This window comes from Dromiciops gliroides, chromosome 3 (assembly GCF_019393635.1).
Source record: "Dromiciops gliroides isolate mDroGli1 chromosome 3, mDroGli1.pri, whole genome shotgun sequence".
Lineage (NCBI taxonomy): Eukaryota > Metazoa > Chordata > Mammalia > Microbiotheria > Microbiotheriidae > Dromiciops > Dromiciops gliroides.
Window position 1 is genome coordinate 225,001,471 of NC_057863.1, and position 25,944 is coordinate 225,027,414.

General features: G+C 36.8%; 1 protein-coding gene across 1 annotated transcript in view; it reads left to right on the forward strand.

Annotated features, from left to right (window-relative positions):
* ARHGAP6 (Rho GTPase activating protein 6) overlaps window positions 1–25,944 on the forward strand; it is a 670,816-nt gene that overhangs the window by 582,013 nt on the left and 62,859 nt on the right. The window contains exon 3 of the mRNA XM_043996656.1: window positions 15,488–15,559. Coding sequence (XP_043852591.1) covers window positions 15,488–15,559 — 72 coding nt within the window. The remainder of the gene's footprint in view (window positions 1–15,487; window positions 15,560–25,944) is intronic.

The following is a 25,944-nucleotide window of genomic DNA, read 5'->3' on the forward strand; positions in this document are numbered from 1 at the left end:
AGCCACAGGTGAGAGCTGAGTGAAGGTGGGCACCAAAGGTAGATGATTGGCCCTGAAAAAGGCTCAGCAAGTGCTCACACCAGAGGTGCCAGTCCTCTCTAAACACCCCACTCCACTGGAGCTTATTATGCAAGCATTTCTTACTTTGGTAGTGATGTGAAGGAGAGAGTTGCAATGGGGAGATATTTAATACAGGCAGACCAAAATGTCTATTAGGCTTTTGGTGATGTAGAACCACAGATCAAAAGAGAGATGACAACAAAGGTTTAAGCTTCCAAGCATATTGATTTATTAGGTAATGCATAAACACTTGCATAACAAATTGGGACCAGGCTTCCTTACCTCGGCACTGGCTATAAGGAGAGACAGGTTTTTATGTAATAAAAGTAAACAATTAATAGGATATAAGTCAAGATAGTAGATTAGATCATTTGATTTCTAATTGGAGGAAAGATTAGGACCTTTCTGAGTAGGAACAATGCGAGTGAATGAGTGCAATTCCCTGAAATCAGAAAAAGAGGTGTCCCACTCCCTGTCTACCAATTGTTTGTATTAAATTAAAGGAACAAGGAAACAGTAACTGAGTAGTATAAGGCCAATTTTAGATAAGACATATGGATTGCTCAAAATGTCTAATTGTGAGAAAATTCCTTGCATCAATCTTTGAATCTGACTGGATTTCTGGTCAACATAACCCAGGTCCTTAGTTAAGAGTCTCTGAGCAACAGGTTGAAGGGGTCCAGCTTCTCAGCCACATAGTGCTAGGTTCATATAATACAATAAAGTTTTCTCACAATTCCCATAATTGAATAAAGTTTTCTCACAAGACAGAAATTGGACCAGACCCCATAACTGAATAGAAAGTGAAGTGAGCGGGTTCCAGAATTGAGTCACAAGATGGAGTCAGAGTGGTTCACTCAATTCCCACAATATCAGCTATATAGACATGATAATTAAACTGATTGAGAGTTAATGAAGTCACCAAGAGAGTATGCAGAGAGAAAAGTTAGGAGTTTGATATGAGATGAGCCAGCGAAGAAAATTGAGAGTGTTCAGATAAGTAAGAGATGAAACAGAAAAGAATAGTCTTGAGGGAGTATCCAGAAAGTGATTAACAGTGTCGAATGCAGCAGAGGTATCATGTAGGATGATTACTTGGAAAACACGATCAAATTTGACAATTAAGAGATCATTGGAAACTTTGGAGAGAGCACTTTCAGTTGAGTAATTAATTTGGAAACCAGATTTCAAAGAATTGAGGAATGAGAAGAAAGGAAATTTAAATGATTACTGTAGACAGCTTTTTTAAAAATAGGAGTTTGGTAGGGAAAGGGAGTTGAACAGTAACTTGAGGGAAGGGGAGGGTATAGGAAGGATTTTTTTTTAGGATAGGAAGCCTTGGGTATATTTTTAAAATTAAAATTTATTTATTTATGAAATAAAACTAGCATTTCCATAACATAAAAAAGATGATTGCACATGAAACTGCAAACTCACTATGTACATCTTGCTATTCCTTTTAAATACATAACAATTATCATGCAATTTTCCTTTTTTTCCTCACTTTTTTTTCTTCCCAACCCCCTCAGCTCAGAAATGGCCACCATTAGACACAGTTAGGTGTATGTGTATATATGTATGTATGTACATTGTGTATGTGTAAATGTATATTGTGTGTACTTGTATACCTATATGCATATACATGTATGTATATGTATGTAACATGTTCTATACCTGCATCTATTTATCAGTTCTTTTTCTTGATGTGGGTAGCATCCTTCTTCATAAGTCCTTTATAGTTAATTTGGGTACTCATAATAATCAAAATTACTTATTTGCTCAACGTCATTCTTAAAACAATATTGCTGTTACTGTTTTCTTGATTCTGCTTATTTCACTCTTCGTTATTTCATGTTAGTCTTTCCGTGTTTTTCTAAGATCATTGTGCTCATCATTTCTTACAACACAGTTGTATTCTATCACAATCATATACCACAACTTGTTTGGTCATTCCCCAGTTGATGGGCATCCCTGCAATTTTTGAAGGCAGTAAATAAGGACCCAGTAGATAGGGAAAGGTTGAAGATGAAAAAGAGAAGATGATTGAAGGGGCAATCTGCTGGAAAGATGGGAGGAGAGAGTATGAAGGTCACATAAAGGGGGTTTGGCCTTGACAAGGAAAGGAGCTACCTCATTATCAGAGACTGAGAGAAATAAGAGAATGAGAGATGATGTCAAGGGGGTTAGAATTGAAGAGAAGGGGAGACCTAAGATGAATGACCTCAAATTCCTAAGTACAGGGTGAGATCCTGAGCTGAGAGGGCTGGAAAAAGGAGAGTTGGGAAACACTTAAGGAAAGAAGAGAATGCTTGAGCTTCAGGGGGAGTAAAGTAGGAATCAACTAAAGGAGAAATCAACCAAAGGAAAGACCTTGCTTCAGTGAGGGCCTGGTTGAAGTTGTTTAACCTAGACTTATACTGTACCCAATCAGCATGGTTAGGTAAATTCCTCCAGCTCTGTTCAGTAAAATAAACTTGTCAGGGGGCTAACAAAATGCTAACTAATGTCAAATTTCCTTTCACTTTCCCTTTCCAAAAAAAAGTAACATAAAAGAACTGCAGGCATAATTGAATTATATGTATAGATTTTTTTTAGAACTTGACTATGTAGACCTATTACAATTGTCACAGTAATTCCAATCTAATGGTCCACATATAGTTCTAAATGTTTTTGGGATAGAAACCCTTTCTTTTAAGGCATTCCCATTCATGCTTTACATTATAGCTTCCAACTCTGGGTTCCAGATATATTTTAGTTCACAAAACATCAAATTCCCACTCATAGGTAATGTAAACATTTTTAAAATCGATCCTTAGAGTTTTTCATTTGACAAAATGTTTGAGTTTAGTAATTTAGTACTCCGAATGACCAATAAAAATAAATATTCGCAAAATACCAATTAAGAAACTCTAACTGCTCTTTCACAATTTAGAAACGTCATGAGTTGTGCAGACAGTAGTCTCTGCTATTTGAGTTTGATAGATGAGCTGTGGGTATGACACTTATCTCCTGGATAATTCCCTTATATACTATGCATAACTAACCCTTCTTTGAAAAACAGGCCCGGTTTTATTCCCTAAATGGTCAAGAAACACAACTCTTGTAGACAAAACACTATGCCAAATAATTGCCTTTTTTTTTCTTTTTCTAGACACAGTAACCCCATGTGGGAAGAGGAATATTTTCTTCGCTAAAACAAGTTAACAATTAGAAGACTGCTCTAGCTTCCTCTGTGACATGTTTTTTAAATCCATATTAATATGTACATCTATACATATCACTTAAAAATCATAGAATCTTAAAGTTGGAAGTGACCTTAACAGTTATTTTCTTTATCCCGGTGCAATGAATCCATTTTACCCCAGTCCTGACAGATTCAGTCTCTCCTTAAATGTTTCCTGTGACAGAAAGCTCAGTACCTTTTCCTTTTGTAGACCTAAAATCTGTTTTCCTGATATTCCCCAGAATTTCTACTTCTAGGCTGTGAAGGAAGGGATGATAACTTTGACCCTTCTTCCAAATGCTAGTCTTTGAAATCTCTGAAGACATCTATCATGTCCCTCCTCTCCCACAAGTCTTTATTTCTCAAGGGGTGAATCTTAGCTCCTTCAAATGCTTTTCATGTGGCATGGTGTTCAGTCCTCATACTATTCTAGCCTCCCTAGGGACATGTCCAGGATGTCAATGACCTTCCTCAAATTTGGTGTTTAGGATTAGACAATATTATAGTCTAAATAGTGTAGATTACAGAGAGATTATCACTCCCTTCCTTCTGAACAATGTATTCCCATAAATGCAGCCTAAATTTTCAATTAGCTTCTCAGATGGCTAAATCACTTATATTGAGCACCCAGACCCCTGATACCCCCTGCTTTCTAGCAGTGTTATCTCCTATTTTGTACTTGTACATTTGAGTTTTTTAATACAACTGTAAGTTTCTTTCATTTATCCCTATTATATTTCATCATACTAAATTATTTCATCATTCTATACTATCAAGACCTTGTTGGAGCCTCTATTCTATTATCTTCTTTAGTAGCTTTTTCTCCCATCAAACATGAATGGCCCATGGATGTGATAAGCAAATGACAGGGTTTTCAAATCTTTTTAAGGGAAAAATATTTTTAATAACTAAACTAAAAGGCGTTTTAGAGAGGGTTGGATCTTATTTGGATAATTGAGAAATAATAAAAAATTGTTCTTATATGCTCCAGAAGTGGGTATGAAGATAATTGTATTATCACATGTCCTTTCTTTTTAAATGTATTTATTATATATAACATGAAGACAACCAATTAAACTTGATTTGTAATTACATTTCAATAAGTAAAACTTTTGTCTTAGTCACTTTTCATCTTGTATAGCCAAAGTTATCATGTAAACTCCAACTGTTTCTGTTTTGGTTTAGTTTGATTTTGCATTGCACTGATCCACAAAGTTCTTGCCATATTTCTTTATATTCTTCGTACTTGTTCATCATTGTATTGTGGACTCAATGTGCATTGCATTGCAGTGAAGCACAATGTGTGTTCCATTACATTGTGAGACAACTTAACTACTCTATTACTGGATACAAATAGCTTCCAAGATTTTTTGCATTTAAAAATATTGCTATAAAATATTGATGAGATTTGTGTTTGGTTTTGATAACATATTCCTATCATTGGAATTCTTTTTATTTGGTTTATTTTCATAATTTTTATAGTGTACTTTCAGATTATTTCAAAAATTTGTTCTCTTAAAACTGCATCTCGTGGCAGCTAGGTGGCACAGTGGATAAAGCCCTGGTCCTGGATTCAGGAGGACCTGAGTTCAAATATGACCTCAGACACTTGACACTTACTAGCTGTGTGACCCCAGGCAAGTCACTTAACCCTCATTGCCCCACAAGAAAAAAAAAAAGACAAAAAAACAAACAAACAAAAACCTGAGTCTCCCAGACTGCAGATGTAGCCAATATTTTCATGGGTCCAATTCTCAATACTGCTTAACATGGAAACTGCTCTGTTTTTCTGAACCCATTCGCCTCTCCTGTGGCAGCCTGGTGGCAGTCTACTCCCTGGGGCTCACCATCTTTGTTCCAGACTTAGTCTAGACACCCAATTAATGTTATCCCTACAGTAGCTCAAAATGTTTGAACTCCAGGGATCCTCCACCCACAGCCTCCCCAACAACAGAGACTATAGGCATGCACCATCATGCCCAGCCCAGATCACTTTTCAAAAAGAGTCTATAAATTTCCAACTCCACCATCAATGAATGAGTATCATTTTCTCCTCAACCTAAACAAAATTGAAGTTTATAACTTTTGATATTTCAATATTCATTTAATTTGCATCTCTGATTACTTTAATTATAGTTGAGGATATTTTCATAATTATTAGAATAAGCCCGTGAGTGGCTGCTGCTCTTCCGACTTGCAAAAAAGAGGGATCCACAAAAGGCTGACTTGTTTTTCCAACCTGTCTAATGTCACTCCTTCTTAGGCAGCCTTCCACTTCCTGGCTCTGAGGATCTCACCATATTGATGCTGCCTTATGGCTGCTAAAAATACCACCCTACCTCAAAGGATACTTCTAGCCTTGGTCTTCTCTAGTAGCAGATGACAGGCATGTCCCATCATGTCCAGTGCTTCTTGACATATTTTTTTTTACTATTTCTTAATCCATATAAATGTCATTTTAATTTTCTAGTTCTATTTTAACTTGGTGGTTTTTTAGGCAGTACTTTAAATATGTAGGTTAATTTGGGGAGAATTGCTATTTTTTTAATTAAGTTAATCCAATGCATTATGAAAATTGAGTGCCCCTACATTTATTTAGGTCTTCTTTGATTTCAGGTAATACAATGTGTAATTGTCCTTATATAGCTCATGTTTACATCTAGTTAGGTCAGTGACCAAATAATTGATGGATTTTATTGGTTATATAAATACAACACCTATTATATGATTCTTGTTTGTTGTTAATACATAAGAATGAAAATTATTTTGATGCAGTAATCTAGTAGCCTCTGACCTTGCTAAACTCAATCACATTTACTTTCTATCAGAGGACAAAACTACACTGGGGGGGGGGGGATTTTCTGCTATAACTACCTTTATGCAATCCAATATTTGAAGCATTGATAACTTGTTAAACAAATCCCTTATACTACAAATTAAGGAAGAATATTTTTTCTGTGTATGTTAATGTTTCAAGGACCTGCAAGCCTAAATGAAAACTCCTATTAATCACTAAGTGACACAGAAGTATGTCCAGTTTCATTACATTTCTTTACTATTTTTTATGATGTGCTGCAATAAGAAAAAGAAATTAATCATCTGACTTAATTTATACTAATAAAGCATGTCTCTTTAGAGGGTTTCTTTTTAAAAATAACATTTTCTTAAATATATTTATCATTTTTAATACACATAAATGATCCTAAAAACAGCTTTCTTTTCTTCTTAGTTGACATTAAGATAATGCTTAAAATTTGAAATGTGTGTTTTGTATAGAAAGAAAATGCCCTTAAATTTGGCTGTTTTGTTTTGTTTGTTTTTGTCTTTTAATATGTCACATGAATAACAGTGGCCTCTGGGTCAAAGGAATAGGATTCCCATTTTTTATTTGCTCTAACTCTGGTTAATTTACTTTAAATCTTTAAGTTTCCAGATTATTCAAGTAAGAATAACATTTTTTTTAAAAAGCTGTTCTGAATTATACCAACTTGCACCAACTGTGAGAAGGTAGTCTGTGTTAAAAGATATTTTCCTATCCTATGAAAACAAATATTGAAAACTATCTTTACATGTAACCAGAAAATAATAAAATACTTTTATTTTAAAAAGATATTTTCCTTTTAAAAATACATTGGATAAAATTGCTGAAATTTAGGTACTATTTTGTAGCTGATGTTGTGAACCTGGAGATCTACAAGGATTATGACACTCTCAACAGATAGAGGAAAGTTTGGAGCAAGAGTGGCGGCTTTTAAGGAGGGAAGATAAAGAGTTCCACTTTGGACATGTTAAATTTGAGATGCCCATGGGACAAATTGTAGGAGATGTGGAATTGGAGCTCAGATTAGGACTGTCTATTTAGATTTGATGTAACCTATGTAGAGATCATTATTAAACTCATTGAAGATGGTGAAACTAGCAAAAGAGGAGGACCCCAGTACACATTCTGAGGAATACCTGTACATAACCGGTGCTTGGCATGACAAGGGGAGGAAGTAAATGGGAGATAATCCAGGAAAAGAGACAGGAATGGCAGGATAGAGACAAGTGAAGGGTTTGGGGGTTTTGTTGTCTGTTTTATTTTTGGTTTGAGAGCTGGGGAATGGCATGCTTTTATAGATTCTAAGTGGTACAGTACATTGAGTGCTGTATATTCAGGGAGTCAAAAAGACTTCATTTCAAATCCTACCTCAGACACTCGCTGTGTAACCCTGGGAAAATCACATAATCTCTCTGTGACTCCGTTTCTTCTTTTAGAAAGTAGGAGTAATAGCATCTATTCCATAGAATTGCTTTGAGGGTGAAATGAGAAAATATAGGTAAAGCTAGAACTCTAGCTGTCATTTTGAGAAATAACCCATCAATAAGGAGAGATGGAAGATGAGAGAGAGGAAAAATCTTTGAGGGGGGGAATTTCCCAGAAGAGATGAGAAGGGAATAGATTCAAGGTCAAATGTTGAGGCTTTGGACCACTGAACCCCGGTGTTAGAGGAAAAGGGTTATTTTCCCCTAGGGAATGAAACTAAAGAGGGGGAAATTATACTTAACATAGATGGGTTTTGTTAGGAAGAAGAGAGATCTCAGAGTATATGAACTACATATCTCAAGAAAGCAGGAGTTAAGATTCTCAGCTGAGGGAAGAGGAGCTGACCTGGGATACTTGGAGGAAGATTAGAAAGTCTGTGACAGGGGCGGCTAGGTGGTGCAGTGAATAAAGCACAGGCCCTGGATTCAGGAGTACCTGAGTTCAAATCCGGCCTCAGACACTTGACACTTACTAGCTGTGTGACTCTGGGCAAGTCACTTAACCCCCATTGCTCCGCCAAAAAAAAAAAAAAAAGAAAGAAAGAAAGAAAATCTGTGACAGTCAGTGCAGATAGCAATAGAGTTAATCAGGGATGACTAAAATATTATCTTGGGCATAGGATCCCAGTGGGGATTAGGTCAAATAAATAGTGAACCAATTGGTATGGTAATGTTCATTACTAAGCAAATAGGAGCAAATGGTCAGGGTAACCCAGAGTTAGGGGTTGTCAAGGCATAAGATAAGATAGGAAAAGGGGCAAGGACTTAAGCAGGAAAGGAGAGGATATAACTGAAATGGTCAACTAAAGGATTAAGATTGTGAAGGAAGAAAAGGGGGACCAGAGTATGGATGATAGATTGGGAGAACTGGAATTGGATATAGGCTGGAGGTCACAGTGAGGATGAAGAATATGTTTAGGATGAATGAAGCAGAAAGAGAAATGAAAGGGTTTGGGGAGGGGGGGGTCTTTCCCAATCCCATCAAACATAGAAGGAAATAGACATTGAACATGCATATAGGCACACACAGGTTGGGGGTGGGGGGAGGGTGAAAGGGAATGAAGAAGGGGAGAAAGAGAGATACAGAGAGAAGAAGGGGAGAGAGGGGAAGAAGAGGGGAGAGCAGGGAAGGAGGAAGAGACAGAGACACAGACAGAGAGACAGAGACAGAGACAGAGGGACAGACAGAGAGACAGAGACACAGAAAGAGAGCGCAAGCCTGGAAATAATGGGTATGGCACTTCTTCCTTTCAATATTGTGTGTTGGGGGCAGCTAGGTGGTGCGGTGGATAAAGCACTGGCCCTGGATTCAGGAGGGACCTGAGTTCAAATCTGACCTCAGACACTTGACATTTACTAGCTGTGTGACCTTGGGCAAGTCATTTAAACCCCATTGCCCTGCAAAAAATATATGGATAGATAGAGATAGATAGATAGATAGATAGATAGATAGATAGATAGATAGATAGATAGATAGATATAGATAGATAGATAGAGTGTGTCAAGGTGTTTGAGAGAATGGAGACTATTCAATGATGCAATATCTTTAAGGGGGAATCCTAGGCTCATAGATTTAGAATTTTTAAGACATTTAGCACAGATCTCCCAATTTGAATATGAGAAAAATGAGGCACTCAGCAGTTAAGTGATTTGCCCAGGGTCACACAGCAAGTAAGTGTCATTTGAATCTGTGTTTTCATTCCCCATTTCAGTGCTCTACCCACTATTCCGTGCTGCCTCTGGGTTTCCTTAAACACCAGAAGATAGGAAAAGTAGGAGGTGAAGAAATCTAAATGCAGAAATCTGGAACGATAGATTGGGAGTCTCAAAGGGTATAATGAAATGGGGGAGCAGAGGTCTATGAAGGGAAAAGGCTAAAGTGAATAGGGAGGAATGATGGTGAATGATGGGGAGGAGGGAGGAATGAGAGTATGGAGAAAGGTTAGGGGTAGAGAAAGGATGGGATTTTCCCCTCAATAAACAGTGCCTTTGAATCACTAAGATAAAGGAAACAGAGATTAGGAGTTTTCCAGCTGTAACCCAAGGGAAGAACCAGTTAGTTTGAAATTCCTCCCCCACCACTTTCCTGGCCCTGAGATGACTGTATGAATGAGTATAGAGTAGGTGTGGGATCACTGGTGTCAAATTCTATTACTAGTCACTACAAGCACTGGGAGGCTAAGGATCAAAGTGGCAGGTAGAAGGGTAAAAGATCCTGTCTAGGCATCTAGATCAGTAAATACCAGGTGTTCAGTTTCCCTAGCCTGGTCTAATTCATACTTAGTACCATCCCATAGCATCATCCCAGGCTACTAAGGGATAAGGAAAACCCAGTGTTGCACACAACTCACAGTTTGCTAACCCCTGAAAGTATTGACTCTCTAGGGTTAAGTTCCTTGAGGCTTTGGATCTCTGTTGGATATGGTTCCTCTTTGGTCAGGGCCATCTGCTTGTGACAGATGTTACCTATTGTCTCTTTCAACCTTAATCCCATGATTCTATTTATGTGATGCCTAACAGTTTGTATAAAGATATTAAATGAACCTTCATGAATTTCCATTTCAGTGTGAGAGAATTGCTTTTGAGACCTTCCTTAGATGATTTATGAGTGAATGTGAATTTGTCTGTGAAGTCCCCAACTATAATTTTCTGTGGATTTTAAAAAAGTCAGAGATCAAGATGCAGTTGTGAACATTTGGAACCTCCACTAGAGTTATGAGCTTGTCCATCTGTATTTGAAAAGTTTGCCTTTTCCAGATACCAGGATCTTGCCTTTGGATTTTATTAGATTGATCATCCTTTCTTCCAGCATCTTTCTAAACTTGAATTTGTCTTCTTAATTCCTGAGCTAAAGGATCTCCAGTGTTGCCAGCATTCCTGCTGCACACCCCCCACATATTAAGATGACAGCTGCATCGTCCTGAAACACATTCCTAGCATGGTGCATGCTAGCATTCTAGTTTGTCACAGGAATTTTATTGCAGCTGCTTTCTAGCATCATTTTGGGGTGCTTCAGTCACATTAACTATGTTAGATAAAAGTAGCCAGGATATAAATATACCAACAAACAACGTAGGAGCAAATGATGAATAAAAGTATTTGGCAGACCCAGTAGAACTTCACTGACCCCAAATCACATCCTATTGACAAATGTCCTAACACAGCTGCCTCCCATTTGGAGAAAGAAAAGGCAACCAAGAAACACCTGCAGCAGTAGTATGCGCCTGACAGGGGCTGGGACCACCTGTCCTAACATAGAGGCCAAGAGGCAAAGCCCATACTGGGGACCCTTGGCCCCCTTCTGTACTATTTTTATGATATTATTTATTCTCAACTTAATTACTTTATGCAATAGTCCATTCGTGGAAACTAAGTTCAATTTAAAAACAAACATGGGCAGCTAGGTGGCTCAGTGGATAGAGCACTGGCCCTGGATTCTGGAGGACCTGAGTTCAAATCTGACCTCAGACACTTGACACTTACTAGCTGTGTGACCCTGGGCAACCACTTAACCCCAATTGCCTCACCAAAAACAAACAAACAAACAAGCAAACAAACATTGATTAAGGTACCTAGCTACTTGTATGTGTGAAAAACAGAGGGGATTAAAGGGAGGAATGTGAAATAAAATTGGAAAAACAGATTGGAGGACATTCCATGTGAAGCTGTGGATTGGTGTTTTATCCTGGAGGAAATAGGAATTCATTGAGGAGCTTGAGAAAGGGGAGCGGTGTAGTCATCATAGTCCATCTCCTCAGTCCACACCTTTGCATTGGCTCTAGCCCACACCTGGAACACACTCCCTCCTCATCTCTCCCTCTTAGAATCCTTGGCTTTCCCTAAAACTCAGGTTAGCATCACTTTCTATATCAAGACTCTACTGATCCTAGCAGCCCCTGGTGCATTCCCTCTCCAAATCGCCTCATACTAAGTTTGTATATTGTCCATATATACTTAGTGTCTGCCCCACCTCCACATTGACTGTCTGACTGGCTGAGGGTGATGACTCCACTTGGAGACTGACTTGAGGTCAGTCTGGATTCCAGTTGCCTGGAGCTGCCACCGTGTGAGGAGGCCCAGCCACCCGAATCATTGTCTACCTCCATCTGACTCTTTGGCTTGTTTCCCTCTACCTCCACACCTACTGCCTAATCCCTGTACTGTGATGTTTAAAAAGTTCCAGCCAGGGGGCAATGAGGTGGCGCAGTGGATAGAGCACTGGCCCTGGAGTCAGGAGGACCTGAGTTCAAATTCGGCTTCAGACCCTTGACACTTACTAGCTGTGTGACCCTGGGCAAGTCACTTGACCCCAATTGCCTCACCAAAAAACCAAAACAAAACAAAACAAAAAAACTAACAGAGGAGCAGCTAGGTAGTGCAGTGGATAGAGCACCAGCCTTACTAGTTGTGTGACCCTGAGCAAGTCACTTAGCCCCAATTGCTTCAACAGCAACAACAAAAAAACCTAACAGAAAAACATATTCAGCTGAAGACGAGGATCATATACTTTTAATGCTGTGGACAGCCTGCAAGAACATTGGGCCATAGATTTAGAGATAAAAAGAACCTCAAAGGCCATCAATAATAGGCATTTATAAGATAGTGTCCACAGACATCCCCCCCACCCCAAAATTCCATGGATAGATTTCAGGGGATTTGAATGGGGGGAAAATTTCCATCTTTCTTTTTGCTAACATCTAATCAAAATTTAATAATTACTTCAACCATTTAAAAACATTATTCTGAGAAGGGGTCCATAGGCTTCACCCGATCCCCAAAGGGGATCCATGACATAAAAAAGGTTAAGCACCTCCAATCTTGCCCAATCTCCTTATTTTACAAATAAAGAAACTGACTTATCTAAGGTCACACAGGCACTAATTATGAGAGGCAGAATGGCTTTTGAGTGATGCTCCAACTTTGAAATTCTGTACTGATGCATATGCTTAAATCCCTAAAATCATGTTTAAGGTGTGGCTTATAAATGAGGAGAATTAAGATGCATCAAATCCAAGAGGACCATTATTAGAAGTATTTTTTTCTTATGATGCTAGTGAATCTAGTAGCCATACTTCCATTTGTTTATCTGGGTCTGAAGAACTGACTCTGATTTCATAAATTACCATAATTATCAGCAAAAAATTTACTAAGTATCCAACAGCTATCAGAACATGAATATAGAAGTTTATTTCAAAAGGGTGCGGGCATATTTCCTTTTGTCATGGAGTTTGCAATTTAAATTAGATTGATATAGAAATAGGCAGAGCAGAACAGCATATATGAAAAGAATTGCATTGTTCCCAACTCAGAATCAGACCACTTGGTTGATTAGTCTGAGTTCTAAATCTATCCAAGATTTAGTCTGATCCCTTTAGAACTCATTATTTATTTAGATCTCTGGTCAATTTTCTTCAATTCTGGGAGTTTTTGTTTTATTTTTGGATCAATATAATCGGGCATTTTGATTAAACAACAATGAAAAATCATATTTTAAAACTTTTATCCTGGTTTGTTTTTTTTTTTTTTAGTGAGGCAATTGGGGTTAAGTGACTTGCCCAGGGTCACACAGCTAGTAAGCATTAAGTGTCTGAGGCCGGATTTGAACTCAAGTACTCCTGACTCCAGGGCTGGTGCTCTATCTACTTCACCATCTAGCTGCCCCCGGTATTATTTTAAAAAGTAATTTTATTGATATATTTTGGGGTTTTTATCACCTAGATTTTTTCAACATATTCTCTATCCTTCTCTCTCTCTCTCTCTCTCTCTCTCTCTCTCTCTCTCTCTCTCTCTCTCTCTCTCTCTCTCTCTCTCTCTGTCTCTCTCTCTCCCTGAAAGTCATCCTTTATAATGAAGAATAAAAAGTATAGGAGAAAATAGTAAAAGTAACCAACATATCAAAAATGTCTGATATTCATAAACGATTCCTCACTTGTAGTGCTCCCATTCTGCAAAGAAGAATAAGGTTGCGCCTTCTTGTATCTCTTTTCTATACCCAAGACTAGACAGTATAAGTTCATAGCATTCAGTTTCTATTATTTTGTTGGTTTTGTATCTCTTCCTACTTATTTTAATTTTCATCAGTTCATGACTCCCCATATTTCTTTGTGTTTATTGTATTCATGATTTTTTTGTCACACAATAATACTCCATACAAAGATAGAGCTTTGAGGAATATACCCAGTCTAAAAAGTCATATTTGTTCAATCATTCCCCCAAGTCAATGGATAAATAATTCCTTGCTACTACAAAAAGTCTCCTATAAATATTTTAGATGTCTATATAGCCTTTCTTTTTGGCAATGATATCATTGATGTAAATGCCTAGCAGTGTAATATCTGGGTCAAATAATGAGTATTTTAATAATATTTTTTCATAATTACAAATTGCTTTTTGAAAGCATTAAACCAATTCACAGTTCTACCAACAATGTATGAGTATTAAGTACACTTTCATTAACTATTCCTATCTGTTGTTATTCTTTGCGATTTGCTTTGTGTGAGGTAAAACCTGAGAGTTCTTTCAATTTGAATCTCTCTTATTCTTACCGATTTGGAGCATTCTTTCACTGACTAAAAAATACAATTTATTGAAAAATGAATTACTTAAAAAAGAGATAGTTTCCTTGAATACAAAGAGTTAAAAGGCATGGTCACCTTGTCTAAACTGTTTGTATATGTCCTTTTAAAAGTCATCAGGGATCCAGGGAATTAATATTTGAATTTAGACCAAGTAGGTGAATTAATAAAATGATATTTTTTCAAATTTTATCCAGACCTTTATTTCTTTCCAATTACATGCAAAGATAGTTTTCACCATTCATTTTTAAAACATTTTGAGTTCCATATTTTTCTCCCATACTCCCTTCCCTCTCCCCTCCCAAAGCCAGCAAGCAATCTGATGTAGGTTATACATTACAATCATGTTAAACATATTTCCACATTAGTCATTTTGTAAGAGAAGAATAAGAACACAAGGGAAAAAAACACAAGAAAGAAGAAATAAAAACAACAACAAAAAAGCAACAACAAAAGTGAAACTAGTTTGCTTCAATCTGCATTCAGACTCCATAGTTCTTTTTTTCTTATGTGGAGAACATTTTTGATCATGAGTCTTTTGGCATTGTCTTGGATCATCGTATTGATGACAAGAGCTAACTAAGTCTATCACAATTGATCATCACACAATGTAATTGATACTGTTTACAGTGTTCTCTTGGTTTTACTCATTTCGCTCAGCATCAATTCATGTAAGTCTTTCCAGATTTTTCTGAAATCTGCCTGCTTATCATTTCGTACTGCACAATAGTATTCTATTACATTCACATACCACAACTTGTTTAGCGATTCCCCAATTGATGGGCATCCCCTCAATTTCTAATTCTTTGCAACCACAAAAAAGAGCAGCTATAAATATTTTTGTACATGTGGGTCCTTTTCCCTTATTTATTATCTCTTTCAAATATAGACCTAGAAGTGGTATTAGAATGATATGTTTAATAAAGTGAATTCATATTTTTTATAATAAACATTTTTATTTAAAGTTTTGAGCTCCAAATGTTATTCCTCCTTCTCTGAGGTAGTAAGCAATTAGACATAGGTTACACATGTGCAGTTATGTAAAACATTCCAATATTAGTAATTTTGTATAAGAAAATTCAAAAGGAAAAAAAAGAAAGTGAAAAATAGCATTCTTCAGTCTGTATTCAATCAATATCAGTTCTTTCTTTGGAGGTGGATAGTATGCTTCATCATTAGTCCTTTGGAATTGTCTTGGATCATTACATTACTGACAATAGTTGAGTTCAATGAATTCATATTTTTTTCAAAGAAATTGTTTCTAACCTGTAATAGTAAATATTTTATTTTATCCTAAAATTTCTCATTTTTCTAATATTTACAGATGGACAAAAAAGAAAGAAATCTTTGAGAAAGAAACTGGATTCACTAGGAAAGGAGAAAAACAAAGACCGAGGTAAAGTATTCAATGAACTAAAATATAAACATCTTTCACTGAGCATTAGCATTGGATTTGGTGGAATTTCTGTACTTCATGAATTCTGCACATGGTTCAGATACATTAAATTAAAATAAAAGGCTACACTAAGTCTTTATTGGTTGAAGTTTGGGTTGATTACTTGGAGTTAATTGGGTTAATAATAACTTACATTTATGTAACACTTTAAGGTTTGAAAAGGCATTTGGGGGGGCGGGGCAATGAGGGTTAAGTGATTTGCCCAGGGTCACAAAGCTAGTAAGTGTCAAGTGTCTGAGGCCTGACTTGAACTCAGATCCTCCTGAATCCAGGACCAGTGCTTTATCCACTGCTCTACTTAGCTGTCCCCTGAAAAGGCATTTTAAAAATATTATATAATTTTGTCCTCACAAAATCATGGGGATTAGCTGCTATTATCATCTCCATTTTGCAGATGAGGAAACTGAGGTTAAGGGACTTGCCTAATGTCACACAGCTAGTAAATGTCTGTGGCTGGATTTGAATTCAGGATTTCCTGGATTCATACCACTATTCACTATGCCTATTATCAAAATGACCATATATTGACTTCCTGAACTCGGCTGGTTAGGATATTGGTGCTAAGGACACCAAAGATAGGGCTCATGTCCTGTACAGGCCCATTGACTGAGATGAGGCTGTGTGCTACCTATGTAGCTACCTATGTAATTCCCTGCTATAATGTACTTTCTATGCTTAACACTAATAGATGATATTGTCTCCACAGTCATATAGTCCTTGAGGGTCACATCCCCATTTCAAAGCTCACTGCAGTCACCCAAGCCAGAAGTTACCAAGCCATTAGTAACTTTGGCTGAGTCAGTGTCTCAGGAAGGAAACAGAAATCTCTCTACTACACACAATCAAGGAATTTCTGGGCCAAGCCTCCCGAGTTTTCAAGAATCAAAATCATCATGATTTTAATAGCTAATATTTATTTTGGTCTTTTATAGTTTCTCAAACTTTATAAAGTTATGATGAAACAAGTACTGGATTTGATATCAAAGAGCATCGGTTTAAACCCCAGCCCTACTCTTTAGAGTGTCTGTGGTCTAGAGGAAATAATTTTGTCTATCTGGGCCTTAGTTTTCCCATATGTTAAATAAAGGAGATGGATTAGACGGTTTCTAAGGTCCTAAACTCATCCAATAGAACAAAAACGCCGTTAGGGAGGATTTTCTTCTTTATTTTTGTACCCCATTATCTAGCTCAATGTTTGACATTTACTGATTGAATGATCTTCATGTCAAGTCAACAAGCATTTATTAAGTACCAGATACTGTGTTAAGCACTAAGGATACAAAGAAAGGCAAAAACACAGTCCTTGCTTTCAAAGAACTCACAGTATAATGGAGAAACCACATGCAAACAACTATGTATAAATAAGGTATAGACATGATAAATCACCAGGAGAAAGGTATTAGCATTAAGGAAGCCTGAGAAAGGCTTCTTACAGAAAGTGATATTTTAGCTAAAACAATTTGAAAATAATAATAATCAAAATTATATATGTATATATATATATATACACACATATATACATATACACACATACATGCATTATCTCATTAGAGCCCTACAATAACCCCATGAGATAAGCATTGTATTATTGCCCCTTTGTTACAGGTGAGGAAACTGAATTTCAGAGAGGTTGAATGATTTACCTAAGTCACACAGTGTCACAGGTGTGATTCAAACCCAGGTCTCTATACTCCAGGTACAGCACACCTTCTACTATAGCCCCATTGCCTCTCCATATATAACCCTGCCAAATATTTAATACAAGTATTATTGTGATGAGTAGGATTTCAACAAGTATACATGAGGTACAAGGACAGGAGGAACTGCTTCCAATATACCCCACTGTTTAATATTATTGGTTTGAAGGTTGATGAATTCTTATGTGGAATGTGAACTAATGTGGTGAATTAGATTCTCAGAATTTAAAGTCCAGTTGTTCACAAAGAACATGTATAGGCTTAAGTCATCAAACTGAACATTGTTATAGAAGAAAAATTTATGCTTTGGTCTTAACTGTGAGGCATTAACATGTTAACATGCATGTGTGTGTATGTGTATGTGTGTGTCTTGGAGGAGGCATAACAAGCTTACTGGTAGGAATGTTAACTAGTTAAGTAGTAAATATAAGTGGGACCACTACAAATTCTCAAGGCCAAACATAAATTTTATTTCTTTAATGTACTTACCTTCACAGTTTCCCAGGGACCTTGCTCTTCCTCCAATAAGCTATGAATTCAGCCTTGACCAAAATAAAAATTAAAATCCCATTTAATACTGTATCGAGGATAAGTACATTTCGCCAGTAGGACTTCACAAGAGGGCGAACTATTCTGTTTGATGTCAAAAGATGATTAATTGAATGGGTCCATGGCAGGGGGAAAAAAAAAGAAAAGCAATCCCAGGCATAAAAACAACTCACATTTACAAAACACCTGACATTTTGTCCAGTGCTTGCTTCCCTTATAAGAAGCCTGTGAGATTAAGGTTTACAAATATTATTATTCCCAGTTTACAGATGGGGAAACTGAGGCTCAGACAGGTTTAAGTGATTTGCCTAAAGCAGGAACTCTTAAACTGGAGTGGCCCATTAATATAGATAGAAGATGATAGATAGATAGATAGATAGATAGATAGATAGATAGATAGATAGATAGATAGATAGATAGATAGATAGATAGATAGATATAGATAGATAGATAGATAGATAGATAGATAGATAGATAGATAGGGCAGCTAGATGGCACAGTGGATAGAGCACCAGATCTGGAGTCAGGAGGACCTGAGTTCAAATCCAGCCTCAGACACTTAATATTAACTAGCTATATGACCCTAGACAAGTCACTTAACCCCAATTGCCTCTCTAAAAATTTTTAAAAAAAATTTTTTTAAAGATAGATATATGATAGATAGATACACAGATACATAGATAGGCAGGCAGACAGAAAGATAGACGGATGGATGCATGGATTTTAATATAATTGGTTTCCTTTCAAATCTTAAGTATTTTATTTTATGCATTTAAAAATATTATTCTTAGAAGGGGTTCATAGATTTCACCAGACTGCCAAACCAGTAAGTGACAGAGCCCGAATTAAAATCTAAGGCTTTACTAACTGAGCATCTAGCATTCATTTCCCTACACCAGAAGCTTACATTTATGGTAACTATATGGAAACTTTGAGAGGCACTGCCTAAGTGTTCTGGGATAGGAACAGCATGCTACTTTGGCACAGAGCCAACAGTTTCATATTGTTTCCTTTCTCTGGAATATTAGCATTTGGGTTCCTAACAGCTGCACATGTAAAAATGATAATCGTTTCAGTTTAAGAGCCAGAGAATAAAAAAACAGGAAATTCTGAATGACCCTTCTCACTAGATCATCTAAAAATAAAGTTGAACAGCTTTTCAGAATGGAATTCCTCTCCCAGAGGCAAGGGTGCGGTTCATAAATGCTCCATATATTAATTGGTCTGATAAAATGAATCATTTCTGTGTTTTATTATAAATGCTATTATATAATGGCAGAACAATAGTAATATTGCTTTCTTCCTTCCCATCTAAACATGGAACCTGTATTATAGTTAATATTTTTACAATCACCAATTCCAAGTCAATACTAATAAAGAAAACGTGTCATTGTAAAGACTTTTTTCTTCCAAACTTTCGCCAAAAGTAGTCTTGCTTCTGCCACTGATTCTCCCAAGGGCTTTAAAAATCCAACTTACTCTCCTAACTGGACATCTAAACTAAACTGGGTGTCTTTTTACTGTACAGTATGTGAATTAGATTATTTCATGCTGATCTCAAAGACTATTACATGCCTCATGCTTATGGTCTATTTAAAATCAGTTGTTATTGTTATTGTTTTAATATGGGGATGATTTCAGTTTGGGCAAGTTTTCTTCCTTCTTAAATCTTATTACATCATTCTTTTTACAATTTAAGGGCATGGTTATATAAGAATTCTGAAGCAATGGAACACTGGGCTAGTAACAAATTGACACTTTTATAGCTCTTTGACATTAAATGTCAACAGAAAATGAAATCGTCAACACATGTAGAAATCCCCAAGGGATAAAAATGGAAATGTTGAGACACAGCGCTAGTGTTGGATAATAAAAAGCAAAAACAATGTATAGGTATGTAAGAAAACAATCTTTTCAGTCTATCTATATATTTCACCTGGGCAGGTAAAGCATGGTATAGGGAGTCGTCTCACCAGTATAATGATAATGAGGCCCAAATTACCTTTTCTACTAGCCTTTGGATAAAATTACTATATTCACTGGCCTACTGACTGATAAGGTTGTTACCATTTTATAATAATAATAACGACAACAATAGTAGTATTTGTGTAGCACTTTAAGGTTTACAAAGTGCTTTGCAAGTGCTATCTCATTTGGTCCTCTCGTTAACAACTCCATAAAGGAGGTGCTATTTTTATCCTCAATTTATAGATGGGGAAACTGAGACCAAGACAGGTCAAGTGATTTGCCTAAGGTCACACAGCTAGTAAGTGTGTAATGCCGGATTTGAGCCTAGTTCTTCCTGACTTCAAGTCTAAGACTCTATCCACTGTGCCAACTAGTTTAAGTGTTGCCCTTTCTTTTGATTCTCTGCAATATTCATCTTTGATGAAGGGAAGAATTAGGAGTGGGGTAGGACATAGATATTGTTTTAATCTATCAATAAATAGTTATTGAGCATCTACTATGTGCCAGGCATCATGCTAAGTGCTTGGGATACAAAAGAGGCAAAACTTTGTGTCAGAAATACCTAAGTTCAAATCCTGCATCACACACTTATTAGTTGTGTGACCTTAGGTAAGTCACTTAAACTCCCTGTAGTTCAGTTTTCTCATCTGTAAATTGGGGGTAATAATAATAACAACAATAATAGGTGCATCTAAATCACAGAATTATTGTAAAGATCAAATGAGATAACATTTAAAAGACTTTTTAAACATGAAAGCATTTTATAAATGCTATCTTCAAGTGCATTGCTTTTAAACAATGTACTGGTCGATTCTAGTTTCTGATCTGTTCTACTGTCCATTTCCATTTTATGGACGAGTTCACCCCATACACATTCATAGTTATGATTGCTAACTATGTATTTCCCTCCAATCTATTTTCTTTTGTTTATCTTTCTTTCTTTTTCTTTTTACCTTCAAAAGTCTGTTTTGCTTCTGACCTCTGCCTTTCTTAAACTACCCTCCCTCTTATTATCTTCCCCCTTTCTCTTAGTCCTTTCCCCTTCTACTTCCCTATTGAGGAAGATGGATTTCCATACACAACTGAGGGTATATATGTAGCCTTCCTGCTTGGAACCAATAGAGTTGAGGATGAGATTCAAGCATTGCTCATTCCACACCACTTCCCTCTCCATTATAAAAACTCTTCCTTGTGTGCCTCTTTTATGTGAGATAATTTCCCCTATTCTTCCTCTCCCTTCCCTCTTCTCCCAGTCCTTCCCTCTTTCTCAGCCTTACTTTTTTCTTTTAAGATCATCCCAACATATAGACTTACACCCATGACCTCTGTCTAAGTAGACTCCTTCAAACTACCCCACTGATGATAAAGTTCTTAGAGGTTACATGTATCATCTTCCCATATGGTAATGTAAACAAATTAAGTTCCTCATGATTCCCCTTTCATGTATACCTCTTTTTTGTCCCTCTTAAGTCTTGTGTTTGAATGTTGAATTTCTATTCAGTTCTGGTTTTATTTTGTCAGGAAAACCTGGAAGTCTTCTATTTCACTAAATGGCTAATTTTTCTTTTCTCCTGAAGGATTATACTTGTTTTTGCTGGGTAGGTTATTATTGTTGGGTGTAATCCTAGCTCCTATGCTTTCTGGAATATCATTTTCCAAGCTCACTGCTTCTTTAACATGGAAGCTGCTAAATTTTGTGTGAGCCTGACTATGAATCCACAGTATTTGAATAGTTTCTTTCTGGTTATTTACAATATTTTCTCCTACATGGGAACTTTGGAATTTGGCTATGGTATTCCTGAGAGTTTTCATTTTGAGCTCTCATTCTGGAGGTAATCAGTGGATTCTTTCCATTTTTATTTTACCCTCAAGTTTTAAGATATCTGGGCAGTTTTTCTTTATATTTTCTTGAAATGTAATGTCTAGGTCCTTTTTTTCGATCATAGCTTTCAAGTAATCCAATAATTCTTAAATTATCTTTCTTTGATCAATTTTCTAGTTCAGTAGTTTTTCTGATGACATATTTCACACTTTCTTTTTCTCATGCTTTTAAATGTGTTTTGTTATTTCTTGCTAACTTATAAAGTCATTAGCTTCCACTTTCCCACTTCTAATTTTTAAGGAATTATTTTCTTCAGTCAGCTTTTATACATTTTTTTTCCATTTGGCCAGTTGTATTTTTTTTTTTTTGCAGGGCATGACCAGTTGTACTTTTAAGAGTTATTTTCTTTGGTTTTTTGTGCATCTTTTGTCAGGCTTTTTTGCATTACTCTCATTTATTTTTCCAATTTTTCCTCTATAACTCTTATTTGATTTTTAAAATCTTTTTTTTTGCTCTTTTTAAAAGTTTTTTCTTTAGCTTTTCTAGAAATTCTTGTCAGGCTTGTGTCCAAAGTGCATTTTTTTCCCTTTGAGGCTTTGCTTTTGGATGTTTTGACATAGTTTTCTTCTTCTGAGTTTGTGTCTTGAGCTTCCCTGTAAACATAATTTTTCCAGCCTATTTCTTGACTTTGAACTTCATGTTAGAATTGGGTTCTGCTCACCTGAGGGAGAGCAGGTTATCACTGTGGTGAGCTTCAGGTTTTTTCACTCTGCTGTTTTCATAGGTAGTTTGGGGGTCTGAAAGTTTTAGATGATCCAAGGGGAGGTGTTGCTACTATTTTCCTGAGCCTGGACCCCGCTCTCACATGACCACAATTTCTCTCTTCCCTATAACTGTGACTCGGAACAAGGGCCCCTATTTCCTTGTAACTGCAAGCACATCTCTCCACCCTAGATCTAGATGATAGGCAGTAGAGTTGCTAAATGATACCCAGTCCAACACCCAGTGCTAACACAGAGGTTGCCTGAAATCTCTTTCTGTGTTCAGGCGTTCTGTCTTTCAGGTTTCAATCCTCCTACCGTCTCTGGGCAGTGACAGTTCCTGACACTGCTTCTGCTGTCACCACCTCCAGACATTACACTTGGTGTTTGTTGCCTACCATGTTGCACTCCCAGTCAGCCTCCACACCAGTGCTACAGACCTTTACTTCTGAACTCCTAAGTTGTCCTGGGCTAAAAAATGTCTCACCTTGACCCTTTGCTGGTTATTCCACTTTAGAGTTTAATTGACATCTTAATTTAAAATTTTAAGAGGGAAAATATTGAAAGAGTTTGGCTAGAATGTTCTCTTTACTATATGCTGTCTTGGTTCTGCCCCTATAAGTGTTTTATTAGCAAGATTACCCTAGAGGTCACAACCTATAAAATATATGTCAGAGACACTAGGACCAGGACTAGGGGCAGGAGATACTATGTAAATGTACATCAGCCAATTTGGGTACATGGGATAAAAGGAAGATGCACATGCTGCTTTTTTAAAAGTTTGTTTTCTTTTTTAATTTATGGAATAAAACAAACATTTCTATAACACAGTATAATAAAAATGATTGCATATGAAACTGCAAATCTGTTATGTACAACTTGCTATTCCCTCCAAATATACAACAAAGTTATCATGTACATTTCTTTTTTTGCTCTTTCATCTTTTTCCCCTCACCCTACAGATGAAGATATATAGATATAGATGTAGATGTAGGTATAAGTGGAGATAGAGATAGAGATAGATTCGATATATGTGTGTATGTATATTTATGTACAATTATTCAATACATACTTCTATTTACCAGTTCTTTTTCTGAATGTAGATAGCATCTTTCTTCATATGTCCTCTATTTTTAATTTGTGTATTTATAGCAGTCAAAATGACTTATTCACTCAGAGTCGTTCTTAAAACTTACAGTATATAGTGTTCACTTGTTTCTGCTTATTTTGCTCTTCACTATTTCTTGCAAGTCTTTCCATGTTTTTCTAGGATCATTGATTTCGTCATTTCTCATTACACAGTAGTATTCCATCACAACCGTATACCACAACTTAATTAGCCATTCCCCAGTTGATGGGGATCCCTGCAATTTCCAGTTCTTTGCCACCACAAAAATTGCTGCTGTAAACATCCCACTGACATTCAGGGTTTTAATTACTATTTGTGAATTTTCCTCCATCTTATTTTCACTCACTATTTTCTTTCTCGGCCTCTCTTTTTACCCTATCCCTGTTACCTTATCTCCTCCCTCCCCCTCCCCCTCCTCATCCCACCCTTGGATGGTGTGTGAATTAGGATTGGGAGGGTGAGGAGGGGCTCTTGTAGTGACTTTTCAACATGGTGTGCAGAAAGGCCTGGCACTCAGTAAGGGCTTAATATTTGTTGCCTTTGGGACAACCAGCAATTATTTCAGTAGTCACTTTCCTCACAAAAGTTCTTAAGGATTCCTTCCCTAACACACACACACACACACACACACACACACACACACACACACACACACACACACACACCCCTTCATGCATACAGACACACTCCTCATCCTTTATCCCTTTTTACCTTCACCTTTCTTTACACACAAAAAGGAATTTATGAATATACCTTTGAGGATCCTCATTTCAGTCCTGGAGAACCTAAATGCTAAGAAAGGCAGTGGCAGCAACTTTTCCAATGAAGTTAAAGGACAATCTCTCTGTCGAAGGGCTAAAGATGAACCAGTGGCCAACCTTCTTAAACCCCCTAGGAGAGGGAGTATAAGACCTTTAGGGAAAGCAAAAAGCAAAGGGGCCAATATCAAAATGGCATAATCCAAAGCTTCTTAAACTGTGGGTCACAACCCCATACGGGGTCACATAACTGAATATAGAGGTTGCAAAAAATTTGGCAATAGTAAAAGGTTACGTATATCTATTTTATATACCCATATACCCAGAGTTGCATAAAAAATTCTTGGGCTGATGACCAGGCAGATTTCAGAGAAACCTGGAAGGATGTACATGAACTGATGCTGAGTGAGATGAGCGGAGCCAGGAGATGAGCGGAGCCATTGTACACAGTATCAACAACATTGTGTGTTGATCAACTGTGATAGACTTGACTCTTCTCAGCAATACAATGGTACAAGATAGTTCCAAAGGACTCATGATGGAAAATGCTCTCCAAATCCAGAAAAAAGAACTATAGAATTTAGATGCATATTGAAGCATACTATTTCTATTTTTTTGTTTTTCCTTTTTGCTCTGATTCTTCTTACACAGCATGACTAATGCAGAAATACATTTAATGTGATTGTACATATTTAACCTATATCAGATTGCTTGCTATTTTGGGGAGAAGGGAGGAAGGGGAGGGAGAAAAAATTGAAACTAGAAATCTTATAAAAACAAATGTTGAAAATTATCTCTACATGTAACTGGAAAATAATAAAATACTGTTATGAAAAAAATTTCTTGGGCAAAAAGGAGTTGAGAGTGGAAAAATTTTAAGAAGCCCCGGTATAATCTAATGAATAACTGTACACAGAAGTGGGGGAAAGCCATTTGGAGAAAGCAAAGCTGTTGTCAATGTTTAAGCCTGTTCTATGGAAAAGAAGAGCAAAATTTTGATGGAAATCAGAACCAAAGCCTCAACCATTTCGTCTGTGTAATCTCTACCGGTCATTAATTATCCACATTTATAAATAGTGACATTATAAGCTTCCAGATACTAAAAATGACAGGACAGGTCTCTGATTTATTTACAAATGTTCTGAAGGTTTCCATACTTACCTAAAGCTTTCTTTGTGCTGGTGGATTATTATTACCTACTTTGGTTGAGTCACTGCATGAGGATTTCTGCTTATCACACATTTAAAACCCAGAATTACCATGAACCACTGGGCATTCTTTTCTCCTCATGTCACATTTATCATTCCACTGTTTGCCACTCTGATCCTCATATGGTTTGTTATTTATGGCTTCTCCATTCATTTTTCTTGTAGTTGCTAGTCTTACTGTCTGCACATTTCCAATCTCTTCTCTGACTTGTTGGCAGAGGTTTTTTGTTGTTTTCTTTCTTGTTTCCTCACAGAATGCAGGACAGACCCATGCAATACGTACCTAGGGTATGCCCAGAATACTCCTCCAAGATCCTTTCCTTTTTTATTCTCTTCCAATTTTAATGGCAGTAGAAATAGCAGATCTAGAAATATATAAAATAAACTGGCTAAATTAGTAGTCTCTGAAATTAAGGTATCTGAATAGATAGCC